Genomic DNA, 15,091 nt, shown 5'->3' on the forward strand with positions numbered 1-15,091 from the left:
CATCTCAGATACCTGATGACGACGTTCGGTAGGGATATCGGAATCGGATAACTGTGGTCGAGCCCAAGCTAAGCTTTCAGCGCCTGCTCAAGCCAAGTTTCCTCCTCGGCTCCGAGACGATAATTGCACTTTGCGGTAGCGGAAAGTTTGGCGCGTATGTAACTCATGAGGGATGTTGAATCACTCTAATGCTGCTGAATATGGCTAGTTCAGATGGGCATTGACATGGCGAAGTGTCTGTTAGTTCAGCTGAGCCTTCCATTTCAGTAGCTACGCCTAATCACGAAGGCGCCGTGGCCACGCCGAGGGCTCTGAGTAGATCGTTACTTCTGATCTGTTCATTAATCTTAATCGACACGCGCGGCCGATCAGGTATTTTGCAAGGAGCGAAAGCGTGTAGGTGGTTGTTGCGAGCTGCATAACCTGGTTTTCGTTCCAATGTATTCAATATGAAGGCTGTTAGATTCCACGTCCGGCCATTGCTATATATCTACGTAGAGATAAACTAGGCTCAGTACCGCGTACACCAGAAGTGGCAGGAGCGGCAATGGCCAGGGCCCCTTGTCATTTGTTCCGGGAAAGAGCGACCAACGCTCGACTGCATCGCTCCTTCCTCCTCTGAGGGCAATGAATGTAGCTTCCTGCTTCGGCGCCCATTGCGCAAGGCAGGAGCGACCAGGACGGACTGCGCCGCACCTTCCTAACGTACAAAACTCAACGTAAATAATGCGGTAGACGAGTTGGTCCTCGGGGTTGCATTTGAAATTATACACATAACGGACTAAAGATTCAGTGCTTTAATATCTATCAAAGTCGCACCCATACCACCACCACAAACATACAACAGCCTATCAAACCAGATAATCAAACCAAAAACAAATCCCCAAGATAGGCCCTTCCTATTCCCTCAAGCGACGACATTAACCGTCAACTCCCCATTGCTGACATCATTATCATTGGGAAAAAACAACGGAATGCTACCGCAATTCTGACACCCGTGCTGCTGCAGCTCACGCGCAAGCGTCTTGATCGAAGACCCAGGAGCACCGCCGGAGTTTTGCAGAAATGCACAAATGCTATAGTCGTTTGTGGCAGACGCTATACACGTGATATGCTCGCCATTATTATACCATGCGTTGTCGGGTATCTCTTCAATAATGCTGACTATCTCGCCCATGCTGGGGGCGCTGGAGAGGCCGCAGTCGCTGCTGCCGCGGCAGTTGATGCCTAGGGCGGTTGTTGTGGTGAGGAGGGAGAGCAGTGGGAGGAAGGTGAGGGTTTGCATTTTGATGGTCGTGCAGGCGGTGTTGGGGCTGGACAGATCGGGGTGCTGGTTGGAGGGTGTTTGTTTGTGTTTTGTTAGGGCTGGCGATGGGATGGCGTTGAGGTAGTGCGATCGCCTTGATGACGTGGATGATATAGATTTTAGCTGTTGAGTAGGATACAGAAGATTCATTCGGAAGGTTATATAGACTGCTATATACTTTGGATCTACCTAAGTGTATATAGATTAGGGAGTATATGATTTCTGATTAGTCGTGTTGTCAGCTCAGCTCTTGCCTCGCTGACAACAACAAGCTGAGTAACAAAGGGCGCGCTGACTTACTCATCGCGTATCAGCCTGCCAATACAAGCATTCTCAGTGGGGAGACTAGTCATCCAGTTGAAGAGTATAGACTTGACCTAGGACGAATCATTGACTTTGGCAGGTCCTCTTCAAGTACTGAGTTCACGCCCTGTCGAATACTGGCTTATGATGACTTGCCACCCCCATAACGTATAGGACAAGGCAACCATGTTCTGTAAATCCCTCATACAATATGACTACTGTTAGAGTGTAGAGTGACAAGATCGCCGGTGAGTAGCAGAGTCCAACAACTGAAGTGGGCATCGAAGACGCCGGGTATCGGCACCGACCACACCCTACGTATTGCAGCGATCGAGTTTATATAATGTGACATCTCCCTGACCTCTCATCTATCAATTCAGCAGAGACTCAGAGCAAGATTGAACAAGTCAATCTCCTTCGAACCCAATCCACAACATCCTGATTCCCATCCAAACCAAGCTCAAGCCAACCATCACAATGCGCATCCAACTCCCAACTCTCACCCTCACCCTCCTCACCCTCTCACCAACCGCTTTAACCCTCGGCATCAACTGCCGCGGAAGCAGCAACTGCGCGCAGCCCGACGCCCCAGCCCTCATCAACCTCGTCGCGCTAATCGACAACATCGATCCCAACCGCTGGTACGACAACGGGCAGCAGATCGCCTGCCAGAACGAAGCCTTCCTTCAGGGCGCCGTTTGTGCCTTCCTGCAGAACTCTGGAGGCGCACCGGGATCTTCGATCATCACTCTCGCTAGGGATCTGAGGGACCACGGGTGTGCGGTTTGCGGGAGTGTGCCGCTTTTTTTTCCGCAGGGGGATAACAATGTTGATGATGGGGAGTTGACGGTCAATTGGACGGGCAATTCGTGTTGTTCTGGGTCGAACTGTATTTGTCCTTAGTTGAGACACCGGAGAGGTACCTAGCGTGGACGGGAAGATTAGAAGTGTGGGCTAGAGGAATGTTGCTTGTGCTTCTTGCTGGCTTCACCTGTCACTCTTTACTGTTATTCTAGACTTCATGTTGGTATTGAAGTGGAGACTGGAAAGGGATAGCTCGTGGAATGTACGCCTCAATTTGCGCGCTCAAAATAAAACAAACGTTGCCCTTTAGGGCAGGCATCTGGCCCGCTCAAATGTTTCCGGATCCACCCAGGCGGAACTTGGAAGGTCTCGATAGCTTCGGTGTGATCCATTCGATACTCATCCAAGGGACTCGGGGCGTCGTCATGACCCCCAATGGCCAAAGTGATAGACCGCCGACTGAGCTGAAAGCACCGGGCGAGTACAAAGTCAAGTTCTTCCACGGGAAGATAGTCAAGCGCTGAGATGCAGAAGATATGGTCTACCTTGTCTGTCTGTCGAGAAAGATATACTTCCATGCGGTCGTGGATCAGGTCGTTATAAAGACTGGTGTGGCGGCAGGTCCCCAGCACCTTGCTGGCGATGTCGACACCAATCAAGTGGCTGATTTTGTTCTCTGGGCTTCTCTGCAGATAGTTCCCAACGGCCCCAGTACCGCATCCAAGGTCTAGTACAGTCCCTTGATATGGTACTCCCGGTAGATCAAGTTCAGCAGTTGACTTTTGTGCAGGCAGACCGTCAAACAACGCAGCAAGCTCAGTAAAGCGCGCCCCTCGTTGCCCGGGATTTCGGAGAAAATAGTTTGTGATATAGGTGTTCACCACACCCCGATAGCTCCCCGGGAATGTCTCCTTGACATCGATATCCTCCAGCTGAGACCCAGCAGGATAGAAAAACACGGGCAGCGGATCAACCTCAATGACATATGCTCTTCCGTCTTTGCCAATCCGCATATCGACATCACAGCCCATCCCGCTGGTATGCATTTCCTTCATCCTGAATGCTTCCACGGCTGTCTCCTGCAAATGCCTGTAGAGCTCAGGGTCCTCGTCTTCCGACATAAGCTCATACCCAGACTCCGAGTCAAACTTCAGGTCCAGCGTCAGAAAGCTCGAAGAATTATCCGCACCCTGCTTGTACTTCGCGCGTTGCGGCGGCAGAGGAGCCGGACTCTCCCCCATCGCAATAACGACAACCGAGAACTCCTCCCCCTCAATAAACTCCTGCACAACAATATCCGTACTCTCCACCCCCGCAGATTCACACTCCCTTGCATACCCCTCCGGATCAGCCTTCCCCAACGCCTTCGCCCGATCAACCCGCACCGGCCGCATCAACCCATTCAACCGCGCAATACAGTTCTCCAATTCCGTCTCATCCCGACAGAGCGAATGCTCATCAATAAACATACTCCCATAACTAGACGCAGGCTTCACAAACAACGGATACGCTTCATTCCCCGGAACCAGAGGCATGCCAGCCTCCTTCGCCTGTGTAAAGAAATCCCACTTCGACTGTTCGCGTTCAGTACTCTGCACGCCGACAGAGGGGAGCTTAAGCGACTCGAAGTAGCGGATTGCGTCGACGCCCGCGAGGGAGTCGTCGTGCGTGCCCCAGAGGAAGTTGAGGTAGAAGTCGTGGCCTTCGGCGACGGCAGCATCGATTTGCTGCTTTGCGGTGGCTTTGTGGATTGTTTTGTGGGTGAAGGTGTGTTGTTGTTGGGGTATAAAGGGGGCTGGGTTCATGATTAGTTGGTGGCTTTCGTCGACGGAGGACTGGAGCTCCGAAAAGGAGGATTGGAAGACGCAGATTCGCATGGTGTGGTGTTGAGGTTATTGTCTTGGGGATGATGATTGCGAGAGGTGTATGTAATATTTCCAGTAAAAGGACTGTCGCGTGCGCATCTATTCCGTGCGTCTTCTACTATGAAGTCATTGCTGGTGGCTGTGGATGGATCTCGTGTAGTGGAGCAGGATCGGCAACCAGCGTGCTCGTCGTTCGAACAGGAGGGGCCCACGAAGGAGAAGGAACGTGCTATCTTTCTTAGCTAGGTAAACCATCGGATTATCATTATAGATCTACTACAACTCGAGCTTCTGAGTGGTTACAACTCTCAACTGATGTCATTGTCGCGCTCAACTCCGTCCAGGTATCTCGTAAAGATGAAGCAAAACCAATGCTAATACTAAAAAACCACCGTAGCAGTCGCAAAAGCAACAATCCCCTCCTCCCTGCCCACGAAGCCCGCCTTCTCATTCGTCCCCGCCTTCACCGAGACTCTCCCCCGATCAATGCCCACCATGCCAGCCACAGCATCACGCATCGCATCTCGATGCTCGCTGATCTTCGGCCTCTCACACACAAAGCTCACATCGCAGTGTGTGATTGTCCCGCCCGCCTCAGTCACGAGCTGCGCAGCATGCCGCAGAAAGACGTCCGACGAAGCTCCCTTCCACCGCGGATTGGACGGTGGGAAATGGCTGCCTATGTCGTCTGCTGCGATCGTGCCGAGGAATGCGTTTGTTAGAGCGTGTAGACCGACGTCGCCGTCGGAGTGCCCGAGTAGCGATGCGTTGTGGGGGATTTTCACGCCACAGAGGGTGATTGCGCTGTTTGGGTTGTGTATCAGACGGTGCGTGTCATAGCCATGACCGACCCGCACGTCTGGTATAGTCTTGGAATTTGAAGAAGAAGTGTTCTCATGTGTCTGTAAGAATCGCTCTGCTTGCTCAAAGTCCGCGGCGAAAGTGAGTTTCGTGTTCTCCGCCTCGCCGGGGATGACGCGGACTGGAAACTTCTCTTTCTCGAAGAGCGATGCGTCGTCTGTCACTTCTACTCCCGTAAGAGCCGCCTGCTCGTGGAGGTGTAAGATAGTAGGTAGGTCGAATGCCTGCGGTGTTTGGGCGCGAAACAGGCCCTCTCGGGGGACTGTGTCTGTGATGAGACCGTTTGAGTCTGTTTTCTTCAAGGTGTCGGCGACGGCAATCGCTGGGATCACGGCGATGAAGGGATCCTTGAGAAACTCTGCCCAGATACTGTCCAGCAGAGCGGAGGAAGCAAACGGTCTTGCTGCGTCATGTATGAATACATGCGATGGAGAGTCTGTCAACTGAGAAACGAATCGGAGACCCGCAAGGACAGATGCTTGTCGCTCTTCGCCGCCGGTTGTTGTGTGTATGTTGCTGTCGCGGTCTATTGATGCTTCGAGGGTTTGTTCATCGTCGGGATGGTGGACGATGACGATGGGACAAGTCGCGCTCCATCTCCGAAAGAGCTTCAGGACGCGATTGAGAACTGTATCTCCTGCCAGCCGACGGTAGGCTTTTTGACAGCCCTTGCCTGCGCGTGTCCCTCGGCCAGCGGCTGGGATCACGATGCCGACGGTTGGATAGTCCTTGGTCGAGGTCATGGTGGTGTAAGTGTAGATGTATGTTCAAGTCAATAAACAGAGGGCCGTTAGTGTGGTTTTGAACGTAATTGGGTTGGTTCTATGTGTTGGGAAGCACTCTATCATCACGTCGTCATGATCAGCACGATCTGCACGATCACCAAGATCCACCAGAGATCCCACCCGAGATTCATCTTTCTTTCGTCGCGTGCTCTCCTTCCAGTTCCTATTCTACTCTTTGACGCATTCCGTCTTCTTTCCTTCCAGTTTCCAGTCTTTCAAAATGTCAATCACCCTCCGTGTACCTGCGAAAGTCAACCCCCAGCTACGCGCCGGTCCCCTCCGCGAAGATGGCTACCACGACATCACAATGGTATACCAAGCCATATCGCTTTACGACACATTACGCATCACGCACAACCCAGACGGGCCTACGGTACGGGTATTAGGAACAGATAGTGACCGAGTCCCTGTCGATGAGCGAAATATCGTGATAAAAGCAGCAAGACTGCTAGGTGGTCGAGTTGGCGTCGAACCACGCTTGCATTTCGAGCTTGAGAAGCAAATACCCGCGGAAGCTGGTCTCGGGGGTGGGAGTGCCGATGCTGCTGCGGCTCTCGTTGGGTGTAATTCCCTGTGGAAAGCGGGTCTCAGTGATGAAGAGTTGATGGAGATTGGGGCGCATGTTGGTGAAGATGTGCCGTTTTTCATCAAGGGAATGATGGCGTTGAACCTTGGACATAAGCAACCCCTAACTACACTGGAGATGACGAATGGGCGGACGTGGCACTGGGTGCTGGGTATTCCGCATGCTGGTCTAGCAACGAAAGAGGTCTTCCGCAAGTATGATGAGCTATTAGCTGCGAATTCATCGAATGAAGAGGACTATCTTTGTAGGCGGCAGGGGTGTATTGATGTCCCATGGGGAACTTCACCTCCTCAGGACCTATTGCCGCAGCTTGAAAATGATCTCGAATATCCTTCTACGCAATTGCTCCCGGACATTGCAGTCGCGTTGCAAGCTGGGAGAGATTCAGGGGCGGTTAAGAGTCTAATGAGCGGATCGGGGTCAACGTGCGCTTTTCTGACTGCAGACGAGAGTCATGCAAGGTCTTTAATGGGAAGTCTACAGAGTCGGAGTATTTTCAGACGTGTTATCATGGTCTCGGGTCCAGTGGAAGGAGTCAAGATCGTTGAGAATAATCAATAGCTATAATTATATATGTGGATTGGACAATAGATGCGCAAAGAGAAATCATATAGCACAGATGCCTCGGCCGCTACATTACGCACCTTTAATCTACTTATTAAGGAAAAGTACACCACAAGTCAAAGCCCGAGTCGTAGACGATATATTAGGTGCTTGAGCAACATGGTACCCAATCGCACCAGCCGCCTCACTCACGCATGGCAAACGGATCGGATCCATCTCCCGCCCCATCTCCAGAGCCATCAACCTATACCCCGTCCACATACTGTGCATCCGGTTAATCTGGCCCGTAGTGAACTGGTACCGACACGCATCATTCGTATAATCCATGTGGTTGTGAATGGGGTCGCTTCCGGTTTCGGGACAAGTATCGCGAACCTAGAAGTCATCAGCCAACGGCGCAAAGTCCGTATAATTTATCAGGCCAGTCTGATACCTACCCAAGGACATTCATTCGCAGGCGAAGCCTCCGCCGACGTATCATCAACATAGTCACCACCATCACACCCGCCCTGGAACGTATGAAATAGACCAAGCCAGTGCCCGATCTCGTGGCCGGCGACTTTGCCTGAGTTTGTGCCATATGCCGATCCACCGGGGATATGTGCTCGAGCCATCACGATATCGTCAATTTGGGAACTGTTGGCGTAGTCTCAAGGGAAGGTCCTATTCTCGGCTCATATATCAGAAACCGTATGCGGAACCCAGTGGGGTCGAGAAGATTTACGCATATCCAGCATATTCATATGCTATCTGCGGCACAACATAGAGGTTGACGGTCTGCGCATTGCCAATGCGGTACTGTTTTATCTGCGCGTCGGCGGCGTTGCCGTACCAGACTGCGTCTAGGTTTGCGATGACTTGGTTGTCGACTCCCGAGAGAATGAAACTGAAACCGGTGCGTGTGAAGACTTGGTTAACCACGTACATCTGGGGTGTGAGGTGGTTTTTAGTATGTGCTCATCAGAGATGAGGAGAAGGTATGTATCTGAGCTCTTACCTGCTGTTGCAAATCACGTTGGATTGTCCGATCCTCGGTCTGTCCGTCTTGTATGACATGGATGTACACCTCTATCTGCGTGCCGTCGGTTTGGCGAGGGCGTAGTAACGCTGCTTCCTCGGCTTGGAAGATGCGGTGGATCGCGATGCCCTCTTCGGAGGGGTCGAGGGCGCCGCAAAAAGCAGAAGCGGTCCTATAGAGGCAGAGGAGCATGAGGGGATAAGGGGAGAACATTGTGTGTGTGTGCTGTAGCCGTTGAGCTTTTATTTCTCGCGGTTCTCAGAATTGCTCCTTGGGTTTAAACTGACTATATACTGCCATGGTGGGCGTTTTCCAGGTGCTCAACTGAGCACTTCATGTGCTTGAAACCACACCCTGCCGTATACCCTTCTACTTTAACACGCCATCATGATAGATCAGATGTACGACGGGTTCCTTCAGTGTAACCCACAACGGTGACTGGTTCTATGCCTTATGACACGTGCTACCTGACCTTGTACTGAGCAACCGCGCAGGACGGTGCTTTTTTAAAGACCCGCACGGCACGTGAATCTGGGTGTAGCTCAGTATCTATACCAGTAAGCTGGAGTAATAGGTATCAGGGCACGAGTAAAACAATCCCATGATAGTACACACCGGTGCCCTAAATCCAGGCTGCATGAACTTGTGGGGGGGGGCTGGCGTGGCACAAGAAGTATAGTTTCACCCTGGTGCTAACTTTGCCTCATCAAAACAGAACGTAGTGTTGGTATTACTATAGTCTCATATGGCGCGAAGAATTACTACCGCATATCATGATCAGATACGTACGGGATGTCTCGCATGGTGCTGGTCGCTAAATTGTCTTCTACCCATAGATTGGCCGAGGCTCTGACCAAGAAACCAAGTGGTATCACACATTAAGCAGAGAAGGGACATTGTTTTCGATAGATTTGGTTGAATCAACATGGATGCTTCACGGTCGCTTGCCATCGTAGACTAGAGTTCTGGACAATCAGAGGGAATGGTAATTTTGTTTCTAACCCTTACGATAACCCTGGCTACATTTATAGTGAATAGCTCCGGTGTAGTGGTTAAGAACTATAAAGGCAATATGCTAAACGTTTAGACACAAGGTCAGCCTGCAATACGTCTGGCGTAAGACTACTCACGCACGTCGGTTCAGTTCACCTCCTGCTTCCTTAGAACTGATCAAGAGCATGCTGAAGACCTGGAGAGGAGCTCGATCAACATTAGAAAATCACATCAGGTATAGGTGTGGTAGCCAAATCTGGGGCATGAATCATACAATGTCAGATCAGCATCTCTGCTCGCAGATGCAGCCTTGCCTGGGCAGTGCTCACGCACAATATCACTGGCTGCACATCCTTGTCCAATGCTCGTCTCAGCCACCTCACAATGCACTTGGCTCCAATAAACTCTCGGACTGCGCCTTGCCAGCGGCAGAACGGACGAGGCTGAAATCCCATCGGTGAGAAAATAAGCAGCTCACTGACCCTCGCTTTTCATCCCTCAAACTCCCCGGGCTCGGTACCCATCCCATCCATTCCCGATACCATGGCCGATCCGTTTTCTGTTAGCGCGGGCGTGATAGGGGTCGTGTCTCTTGGTCTCACCCTAGGTCAAGGATTCATACGTTACTACGCACCATGGCGCGACTACGATGATGAAATTAAAGGCTTCACTACGAGGGTTGATGGTCTCCTACAGACTCTACGCGCACTGGATGATTTTCTGTCGCCGGAAAACGAAGTTTTGCTTGGTTCCGACCAATATAAGCGTTTGGTTTATGACAATCTAACACCCTGCGAGGAGGCATGTCGACGCCTAGAGAAGATGTTGGAGAATTGCAAATCGAGTGGCGTTTCCAGTTCACCTTTCTTGCGGAAGCATGAATGGCTGCGTTTGAAGAGGGCGGCATATCCTTTCAAAAAGGAGACGTTGACCACGCTGTCTGAGCTAGTGTCTGGTCTACGGGATAATCTGAGTCTCGCTCTCCAGCTGCTTACTGGGTGAGATCGGGTTCACGTAATTTGTCGATTTGATAATGGTGCTGATGGGTTTTAAGGGCACTCATGTGTCAACAGCAAAAGCAGATACAAGACTTAATCTTGCGGACATCAGCCGTTGACCTAAGGACTGAAAGAATTCTGACGGTCGTCGAGAGCCCGGAAACACCTGTCGTCAACTCACGGGTTCTGGTTCAACGCCAACTACCTACACCTACGTCCATAACGAATGCGATGCTAGCGCCTAGTACACTGCAGGACCTCTGTGACCAACAACAAATTGTCAATTCCTGGTTACGGAGGAAGCGAAGACTCAAATGTTCCGCAATGGAGCAAAGCTTACTGCACTGCACTTGTGTTCGGAAGCCACAGTTCCCGTCGAGGAATTTCTTTTCAACCTTTTCACTGCATGACGAGTCCTGTGCCTTGCATGTCGAGGGTCAGCAAGCTGTTGCAATTTCTGGAAGTTATACTTTCTGCAACAGGTTCCTAGGCCTTTCTGTGCAAGTCATGATGACTTTGACAAGGGGTGCAGGGGCATTCACAATTAGTCCAATTATCCGGATGCAGGCGGTGGTTTGTAGCGATTCTCCAGCCTTTAACCTTATAGAGTCCTATAACTACACAGAATACTCCCCGGAAGAGTTCAGTGACATATTCAAATACATCACGGCAACACTTTTACAAATGTTTTCTGAGGGCGCAGCTGCTCCAACCGATCGCCTGCAGGATGGCAGCACAATTTTACATGTAAGTCACGCCATATATTTGGTGGTCTGCTCAATCAGCACTGCAATCCGTACTGACTATGTAATAGTCACTTGCTTCCTCCGCACTCTTATTTATTGTCAGGTATAAATTCTTTAATAACTCGCAGATGGGGAGCTGTGTAAAGTCACTGGTAAGAGCATTACTTAATGCTGGCGTACCTTTTAACGAGCGTACTTTCCGAGGGTGCACGACTTTGGATTTGTTCATTCACACTTTCTACTATAACGATCGGCGAGATCCATGGCTGTGTGACTGGCGATTTGACCTCCTTGAGCTTCTCTTTGACTCTGGTGGATATTTGAATTCCCCTGCTGCACTCAAAGATGCTGGGACATGGAATGATTTATCATCACAAGCAGCGCGCCTGCTATTGCCAAACAATACCCATGGTCTGTATAAGAATATAAGATTTCAAACGCAATCTTCCGCTAACTTTCTAGGATTTGAGTTTCTTGAGGTTGAAATAGCCATTTTGTCTAGGTCCGCGCACTCGCTCGAGCATTGTCTATCAACTCGCGACTACCAGCGCCCCAATGGCTTTCCAGCGTCCCAATACTTTGTTCTTCTGCATTTGTCACTCGGCTGGCCTGAAGGGTTGATCACACTTTTAGAATCGCCTTTACGCCACTCTCTGGTTCCAGACCCAGAGACTTCACTAACGCCCATGGATCCAATCGGAAAATGCTTTGTCCAAGCCTGCTATCGGGGGAACGACGAGTGCGCCTTGATCCTATTGCAATATCTCCGATACGTTGTGCTAGACCATCTACGAGCGGCAGCCTGGAGTAATAACTCTCTGATTCTGAAGAAGATAATTTCGGGTCTGGCTATCTCCCGACATGATCTCCAACAGCTAGCCCTTCGATATCTACCTCAGCACATATTGTCTTCATTCTCACTATCATCAGATGCACTTCTGAATACAAAAGCTTCCGATATATATACGGCATTGAATGATCATGGTATCAAAGTGCAGGACCCTTATTATCGCAACCAATCTGTGTATCAACATGCAACGCATGATATTGCTACATTCAAATACCTCTATGAGGCTGGGTTCACGGACTTCAACCAGTGTTGTGGAGAAAGTCTAATCAGCCATGTAGATCTTAGGTTTCATATCTCCTACCCACAGGACCCTTGGGCCTTGATTGGTTGCGCGGATTGGTTGATCTGTCGAGGGGCTAGCCTTTATCAACATTCTACCAGCGGCTACCCTACACCCTATTATCTGGCAAATAGCTTTGGAGGGAAGCTCCAGCTCTCGATAGAACAGCACCATAGCGGAGACATTACAACGCCAGCCAGGAAGACACAGCTCACAGATTCTGCGGGATTTCTTTGTCGACTTATAGCGGACGATACAGAAGACCACTGCGTATGCGCATGCTCAAATGGTGCCTGCAACCCACTACAGCAAGTACTGCGCGGCCTCTTCATCGCTATGTATTCCTGGGGATACACAGAAGATATCAGGCGCCTTTCTATTGGGGGATTCAGTGCCGTTCTTGATTTACTTCTAACTCATTCACCAGAACCTGTGTCTGAGGATCAGAAACTCCGCATATTCAAGCAGGTGATCCGCTATCTCACTTTTGTGGCACTGGGACTCAGCCACACGTGTCACAAGTGCGACTGTCGCTATTTCATCGGAATCGCCTTTGAGAAGATGGATCCGGAGGAAATCCAAGAAATCCGTGAAGAGGAAGCCTTGTTGATCGACCAACTGAATGACTTGGTAACCGAGTTTTCGCGGAAGTTCGAGAAGCTTCGGACGGGAATACAAGACTTTATCGAAGCGTATTGGATGCCACGCATGGATGAGGTTCTGGCCAATGATGAGCCTGACTTGGAAGAGGAGCAGCGCGTCCGAGAGATTGGTGTGATTATCACTCCGTGTAATGATGCGGAGTTGGGGCATGATGGTTAGCTTGTCTGTATTGATAATCTCTCTTTCTATTTCCTGCTTTCTTGACTTTTTTTTGGACGTTTATTGACGGTGATGGAATCTACCATTCCCGATAACATCCAACATTTGCCGTCTGCATAAGTAGGTTGCGAGCCGCTGATGATCGGCCAGCTTCGTTGTACCCAGCATCACATCGCCGCAGCTTCTGATTCGATAGTCAAGTTCGGGATCCGTCTGTGCTGGGCTTGGATTGCATCACAGCGCATACCGTCCATGCCGTGGTTGGATAGAGCAATGAAGGTGCCTAGTCCCACTGCGGTTGGGGCTGGCGGCCGCTAGGCCATGATTAGGTAGGTGTTTGCGAGCGTTCTTTCCTATACATATACCTGCTCTTCTGTCCTAGTGAGCGATCATATGCAACAAGAGAAAGAATGGATATGCACGCTACCTCCAGAGCAGCTGCTCTGCACAATGCGCGAGGCGAGGAGCCCGCGAGCTACTTTGCCTATGGAGACCACTCGGGCACCATCATCGCACACATTGCGCTCATGATCTTAGGCTGGTGCTTTGTTCTCCCTGCAGGTACGCTATGACTTCTCGTATCGAAGCCACGACTGACTCGTAACAGCTGTCATGTTCAGCATTGCCCGCTCGCGCCTTGCCCTACCCTCGCAGTTCCTCTTCCTAATCTTAAACGCCGTCGGTCTCTTACTTGGCATTATATATAACAACCAGACCCCCGACCTGTACGAAAACAACGCCCACCACAAGATCGGCTGGATCATTACATTTGTCGTTGGTGCGCAGTTCATTCTCGCCTTGATTCTTACGTACGCCGGTCGTGGCGAGTCTTTTCAAACACGGTCTGTTGATCGCGGCAGTTTTCTCCCTCTCGCTACAGACGAGCATGAATCGCTTTACCCGAACCGAGAGATACATGGATACCGGTTATCTCGCGATAGCGATCAGGGGACAGAATCTGCATCTTCATCGCCATCTCGCGAGGACGGCTTCGAGAAGCCCGGAGAGCTTTATACAAAGCCTTCTCGGTTCCAGGCCTGGCTCTACAGCTCCAAGGCCCACCAGTTCCTCTCAAATCACGTCCCCAGGATAACCACACCCCGCGCCCTCCGCATCCTAAACACAATCTCCTGCGTCGTCGACCGCATAATTCTCCCCTTCGGCTTCGTCGCCATCGCCACAGGCGGCTTAACCTACGGCGGAATCTTCCGCGGCGACGAAATCTTCAACGGCCTCGCGCACTTCATCCGAGGCGGGATCTTCTTCTGGTACGGTATCCTCACGCTCGGGCGCTTTACGGGCGCCTGGGCGGATCTCGGGTGGGCGTGGAACAAGAAGCCGCCCGCCCGTATTGTCGGCTGGAAATCGAGGTTTCCGTCCTGCGAGTTCGTCGAGTCATTCCTTATTTTCTTGTATGGCATCACGAATGTCTTTTTGGAGCATCTAGCCGGCTGGGGCGGGGAGTGGACCGCGCGAGACCTCGAGCATGTTGCGATCACGATTATGTTCTTTGGGGGCGGGCTCGTGGGGATGCTTGTTGAGTCGAGAGCTATTCGGGAGGGGCTTAACAGTACTCTGTTCGAAGCTCCGACTTATGAATCTGAACTGGATGAGGAGGACTGGCGGCCTCCGAAGTCTCAAGCCGTCTCATTGAATCCAATGCCAGCGCTCATTATCTTGCTCCTGGGTATGATCATGGGAGGGCATCACCAGGATAGCATGACATCGACGATGGTGCATAAGCAGTGGGGGAATCTGCTTGCTGGAGCCGCACTCGCACGTGGACTAACTTATGTCGTGCTGTTTCTGCGCCCGCCGACGTCGTACCTGCCATATCGTCCCCCGACCGAGCTTGTGGCGGGGTTTTGTCTTATATCGGGTGGGCTCATTTTTATGCTCAGTGTAAGTCATCCCCGCAGGTCTAATTGTTCGGTATAGTACTAACTTTGAATAGGCGTCCGACGTGATCATTGCTATGGAGTATTATGAGGTGCATGCCATGTTTATCTTTACCGTGGTTATGGGTCTCACGGCTTTCATTATGGCGCTGGTTGTTGTAGCCATTGCAATCAAGTCGTGGGCAGTGAGGCGCGAGAGGAGCAGGAAAGAGAGAGCTTAATGAGTTGTATATTTCTTTTTCAAATCTTAGAAGCAGGTATATCTCCATATGACCACTTGGGTCTCGCATATTCTATGGCAGTAATATTATGCAGAACACCCCGGTTTCCTTTTTCCTCTCTGCACCTCTTGTAATGTTTGACATATTGTGATTGTACATCGTGCTGGATTAGACCATGCAAGGGGCGCAGA

The 15,091-nt window shown here is 50.9% G+C and overlaps 7 protein-coding genes across 7 annotated transcripts; 4 read left to right on the forward strand and 3 right to left on the reverse strand.

The window, feature by feature from the left end:
- Positions 1-734: 734 nt before the first annotated feature.
- On the reverse strand, positions 735-1,460 carry BJY04DRAFT_176757 (Kp4-domain-containing protein). Its single transcript, XM_073709520.1, has one exon. The coding sequence runs from the start codon at positions 1,454-1,456 to the stop codon at positions 908-910; it is 549 nt and encodes a 182-aa protein (XP_073576698.1). The 5' UTR covers positions 1,457-1,460; the 3' UTR covers positions 735-907.
- A 404-nt stretch (positions 1,461-1,864) lies between these two features.
- Positions 1,865-2,738, forward strand: BJY04DRAFT_176758 (killer toxin). Its single transcript, XM_073709521.1, has one exon. The coding sequence runs from the start codon at positions 2,087-2,089 to the stop codon at positions 2,510-2,512; it is 426 nt and encodes a 141-aa protein (XP_073576699.1). The 5' UTR covers positions 1,865-2,086; the 3' UTR covers positions 2,513-2,738.
- On the reverse strand, positions 2,568-5,882 carry BJY04DRAFT_227185 (2-C-methyl-D-erythritol 4-phosphate cytidylyltransferase-domain-containing protein; the record flags this gene model as incomplete). Its single annotated transcript, XM_073718578.1, has 2 exons — positions 2,568-4,248; positions 4,713-5,882. The coding sequence occupies 2 exons, from the start codon at positions 5,880-5,882 to the stop codon at positions 2,683-2,685; spliced, it is 2,736 nt and encodes a 911-aa protein (XP_073576700.1). The 3' UTR covers positions 2,568-2,682.
- Positions 5,883-6,144: 262 nt separating this feature from the next.
- On the forward strand, positions 6,145-7,071 carry BJY04DRAFT_212856 (4-diphosphocytidyl-2-C-methyl-D-erythritol kinase; the record flags this gene model as incomplete). The annotated part of the gene is made up of 1 exon (XM_073714715.1): positions 6,145-7,071. The coding sequence occupies one exon, from the start codon at positions 6,145-6,147 to the stop codon at positions 7,069-7,071; it is 927 nt and encodes a 308-aa protein (XP_073576701.1).
- A 90-nt stretch (positions 7,072-7,161) lies between these two features.
- On the reverse strand, positions 7,162-8,305 carry BJY04DRAFT_212857 (zinc metalloprotease; the record flags this gene model as incomplete). The annotated part of the gene is made up of 4 exons (XM_073714716.1): positions 7,162-7,449; positions 7,512-7,710; positions 7,799-8,001; positions 8,072-8,305. The coding sequence occupies 4 exons, from the start codon at positions 8,303-8,305 to the stop codon at positions 7,162-7,164; spliced, it is 924 nt and encodes a 307-aa protein (XP_073576702.1).
- A 1,285-nt stretch (positions 8,306-9,590) lies between these two features.
- Positions 9,591-13,087, forward strand: BJY04DRAFT_43414 (uncharacterized protein). Its single transcript, XM_073720376.1, has 2 exons — positions 9,591-10,830; positions 10,898-13,087. The coding sequence occupies exons 1-2, from the start codon at positions 10,147-10,149 to the stop codon at positions 12,779-12,781; spliced, it is 2,568 nt and encodes an 855-aa protein (XP_073576703.1). The 5' UTR covers positions 9,591-10,146; the 3' UTR covers positions 12,782-13,087.
- BJY04DRAFT_43411 (Ytp1 family protein) lies at positions 12,987-14,910 on the forward strand. Its single transcript, XM_073720375.1, has 3 exons — positions 12,987-13,342; positions 13,389-14,683; positions 14,736-14,910. Exons 1-3 carry the CDS (start codon positions 13,192-13,194, stop codon positions 14,898-14,900), a joined length of 1,611 nt encoding a protein of 536 aa, XP_073576704.1. The 5' UTR covers positions 12,987-13,191; the 3' UTR covers positions 14,901-14,910.
- Positions 14,911-15,091: the final 181 nt, after the last annotated feature.

The sequence above is a fragment of the Aspergillus karnatakaensis genome (genome assembly GCF_047715665.1).
Source record: "Aspergillus karnatakaensis strain CBS 102800 unplaced genomic scaffold BJY04scaffold_2, whole genome shotgun sequence".
NCBI classification, from domain to species: Eukaryota; Fungi; Ascomycota; class Eurotiomycetes; order Eurotiales; family Aspergillaceae; genus Aspergillus; species Aspergillus karnatakaensis.

Bases quoted from the DNA above. Each gene is read 5' to 3' on its own strand.
- BJY04DRAFT_176757 (XM_073709520.1), bottom strand. From the start codon at position 1,456: ATGAATCTTCTGTATCCTACTCAACAGCTAAAATCTATATCATCCACG.
- BJY04DRAFT_43414 (XM_073720376.1), top strand. From the start codon at position 10,147: ATGTGTCAACAGCAAAAGCAGATACAAGACTTAATCTTGCGGACATCA. The intron at 10,831-10,897 runs GTAAGTCACGCC...ACTATGTAATAG, and splicing joins ATGGCAGCACAATTTTACAT to TCACTTGCTTCCTCCGCACT.
- BJY04DRAFT_176758 (XM_073709521.1), top strand. From the start codon at position 2,087: ATGCGCATCCAACTCCCAACTCTCACCCTCACCCTCCTCACCCTCTCA.
- BJY04DRAFT_43411 (XM_073720375.1), top strand. From the start codon at position 13,192: ATGGATATGCACGCTACCTCCAGAGCAGCTGCTCTGCACAATGCGCGA. The intron at 13,343-13,388 runs GTACGCTATGAC...GACTCGTAACAG, and splicing joins GTGCTTTGTTCTCCCTGCAG to CTGTCATGTTCAGCATTGCC. The intron at 14,684-14,735 runs GTAAGTCATCCC...AACTTTGAATAG, and splicing joins GGCTCATTTTTATGCTCAGT to GCGTCCGACGTGATCATTGC.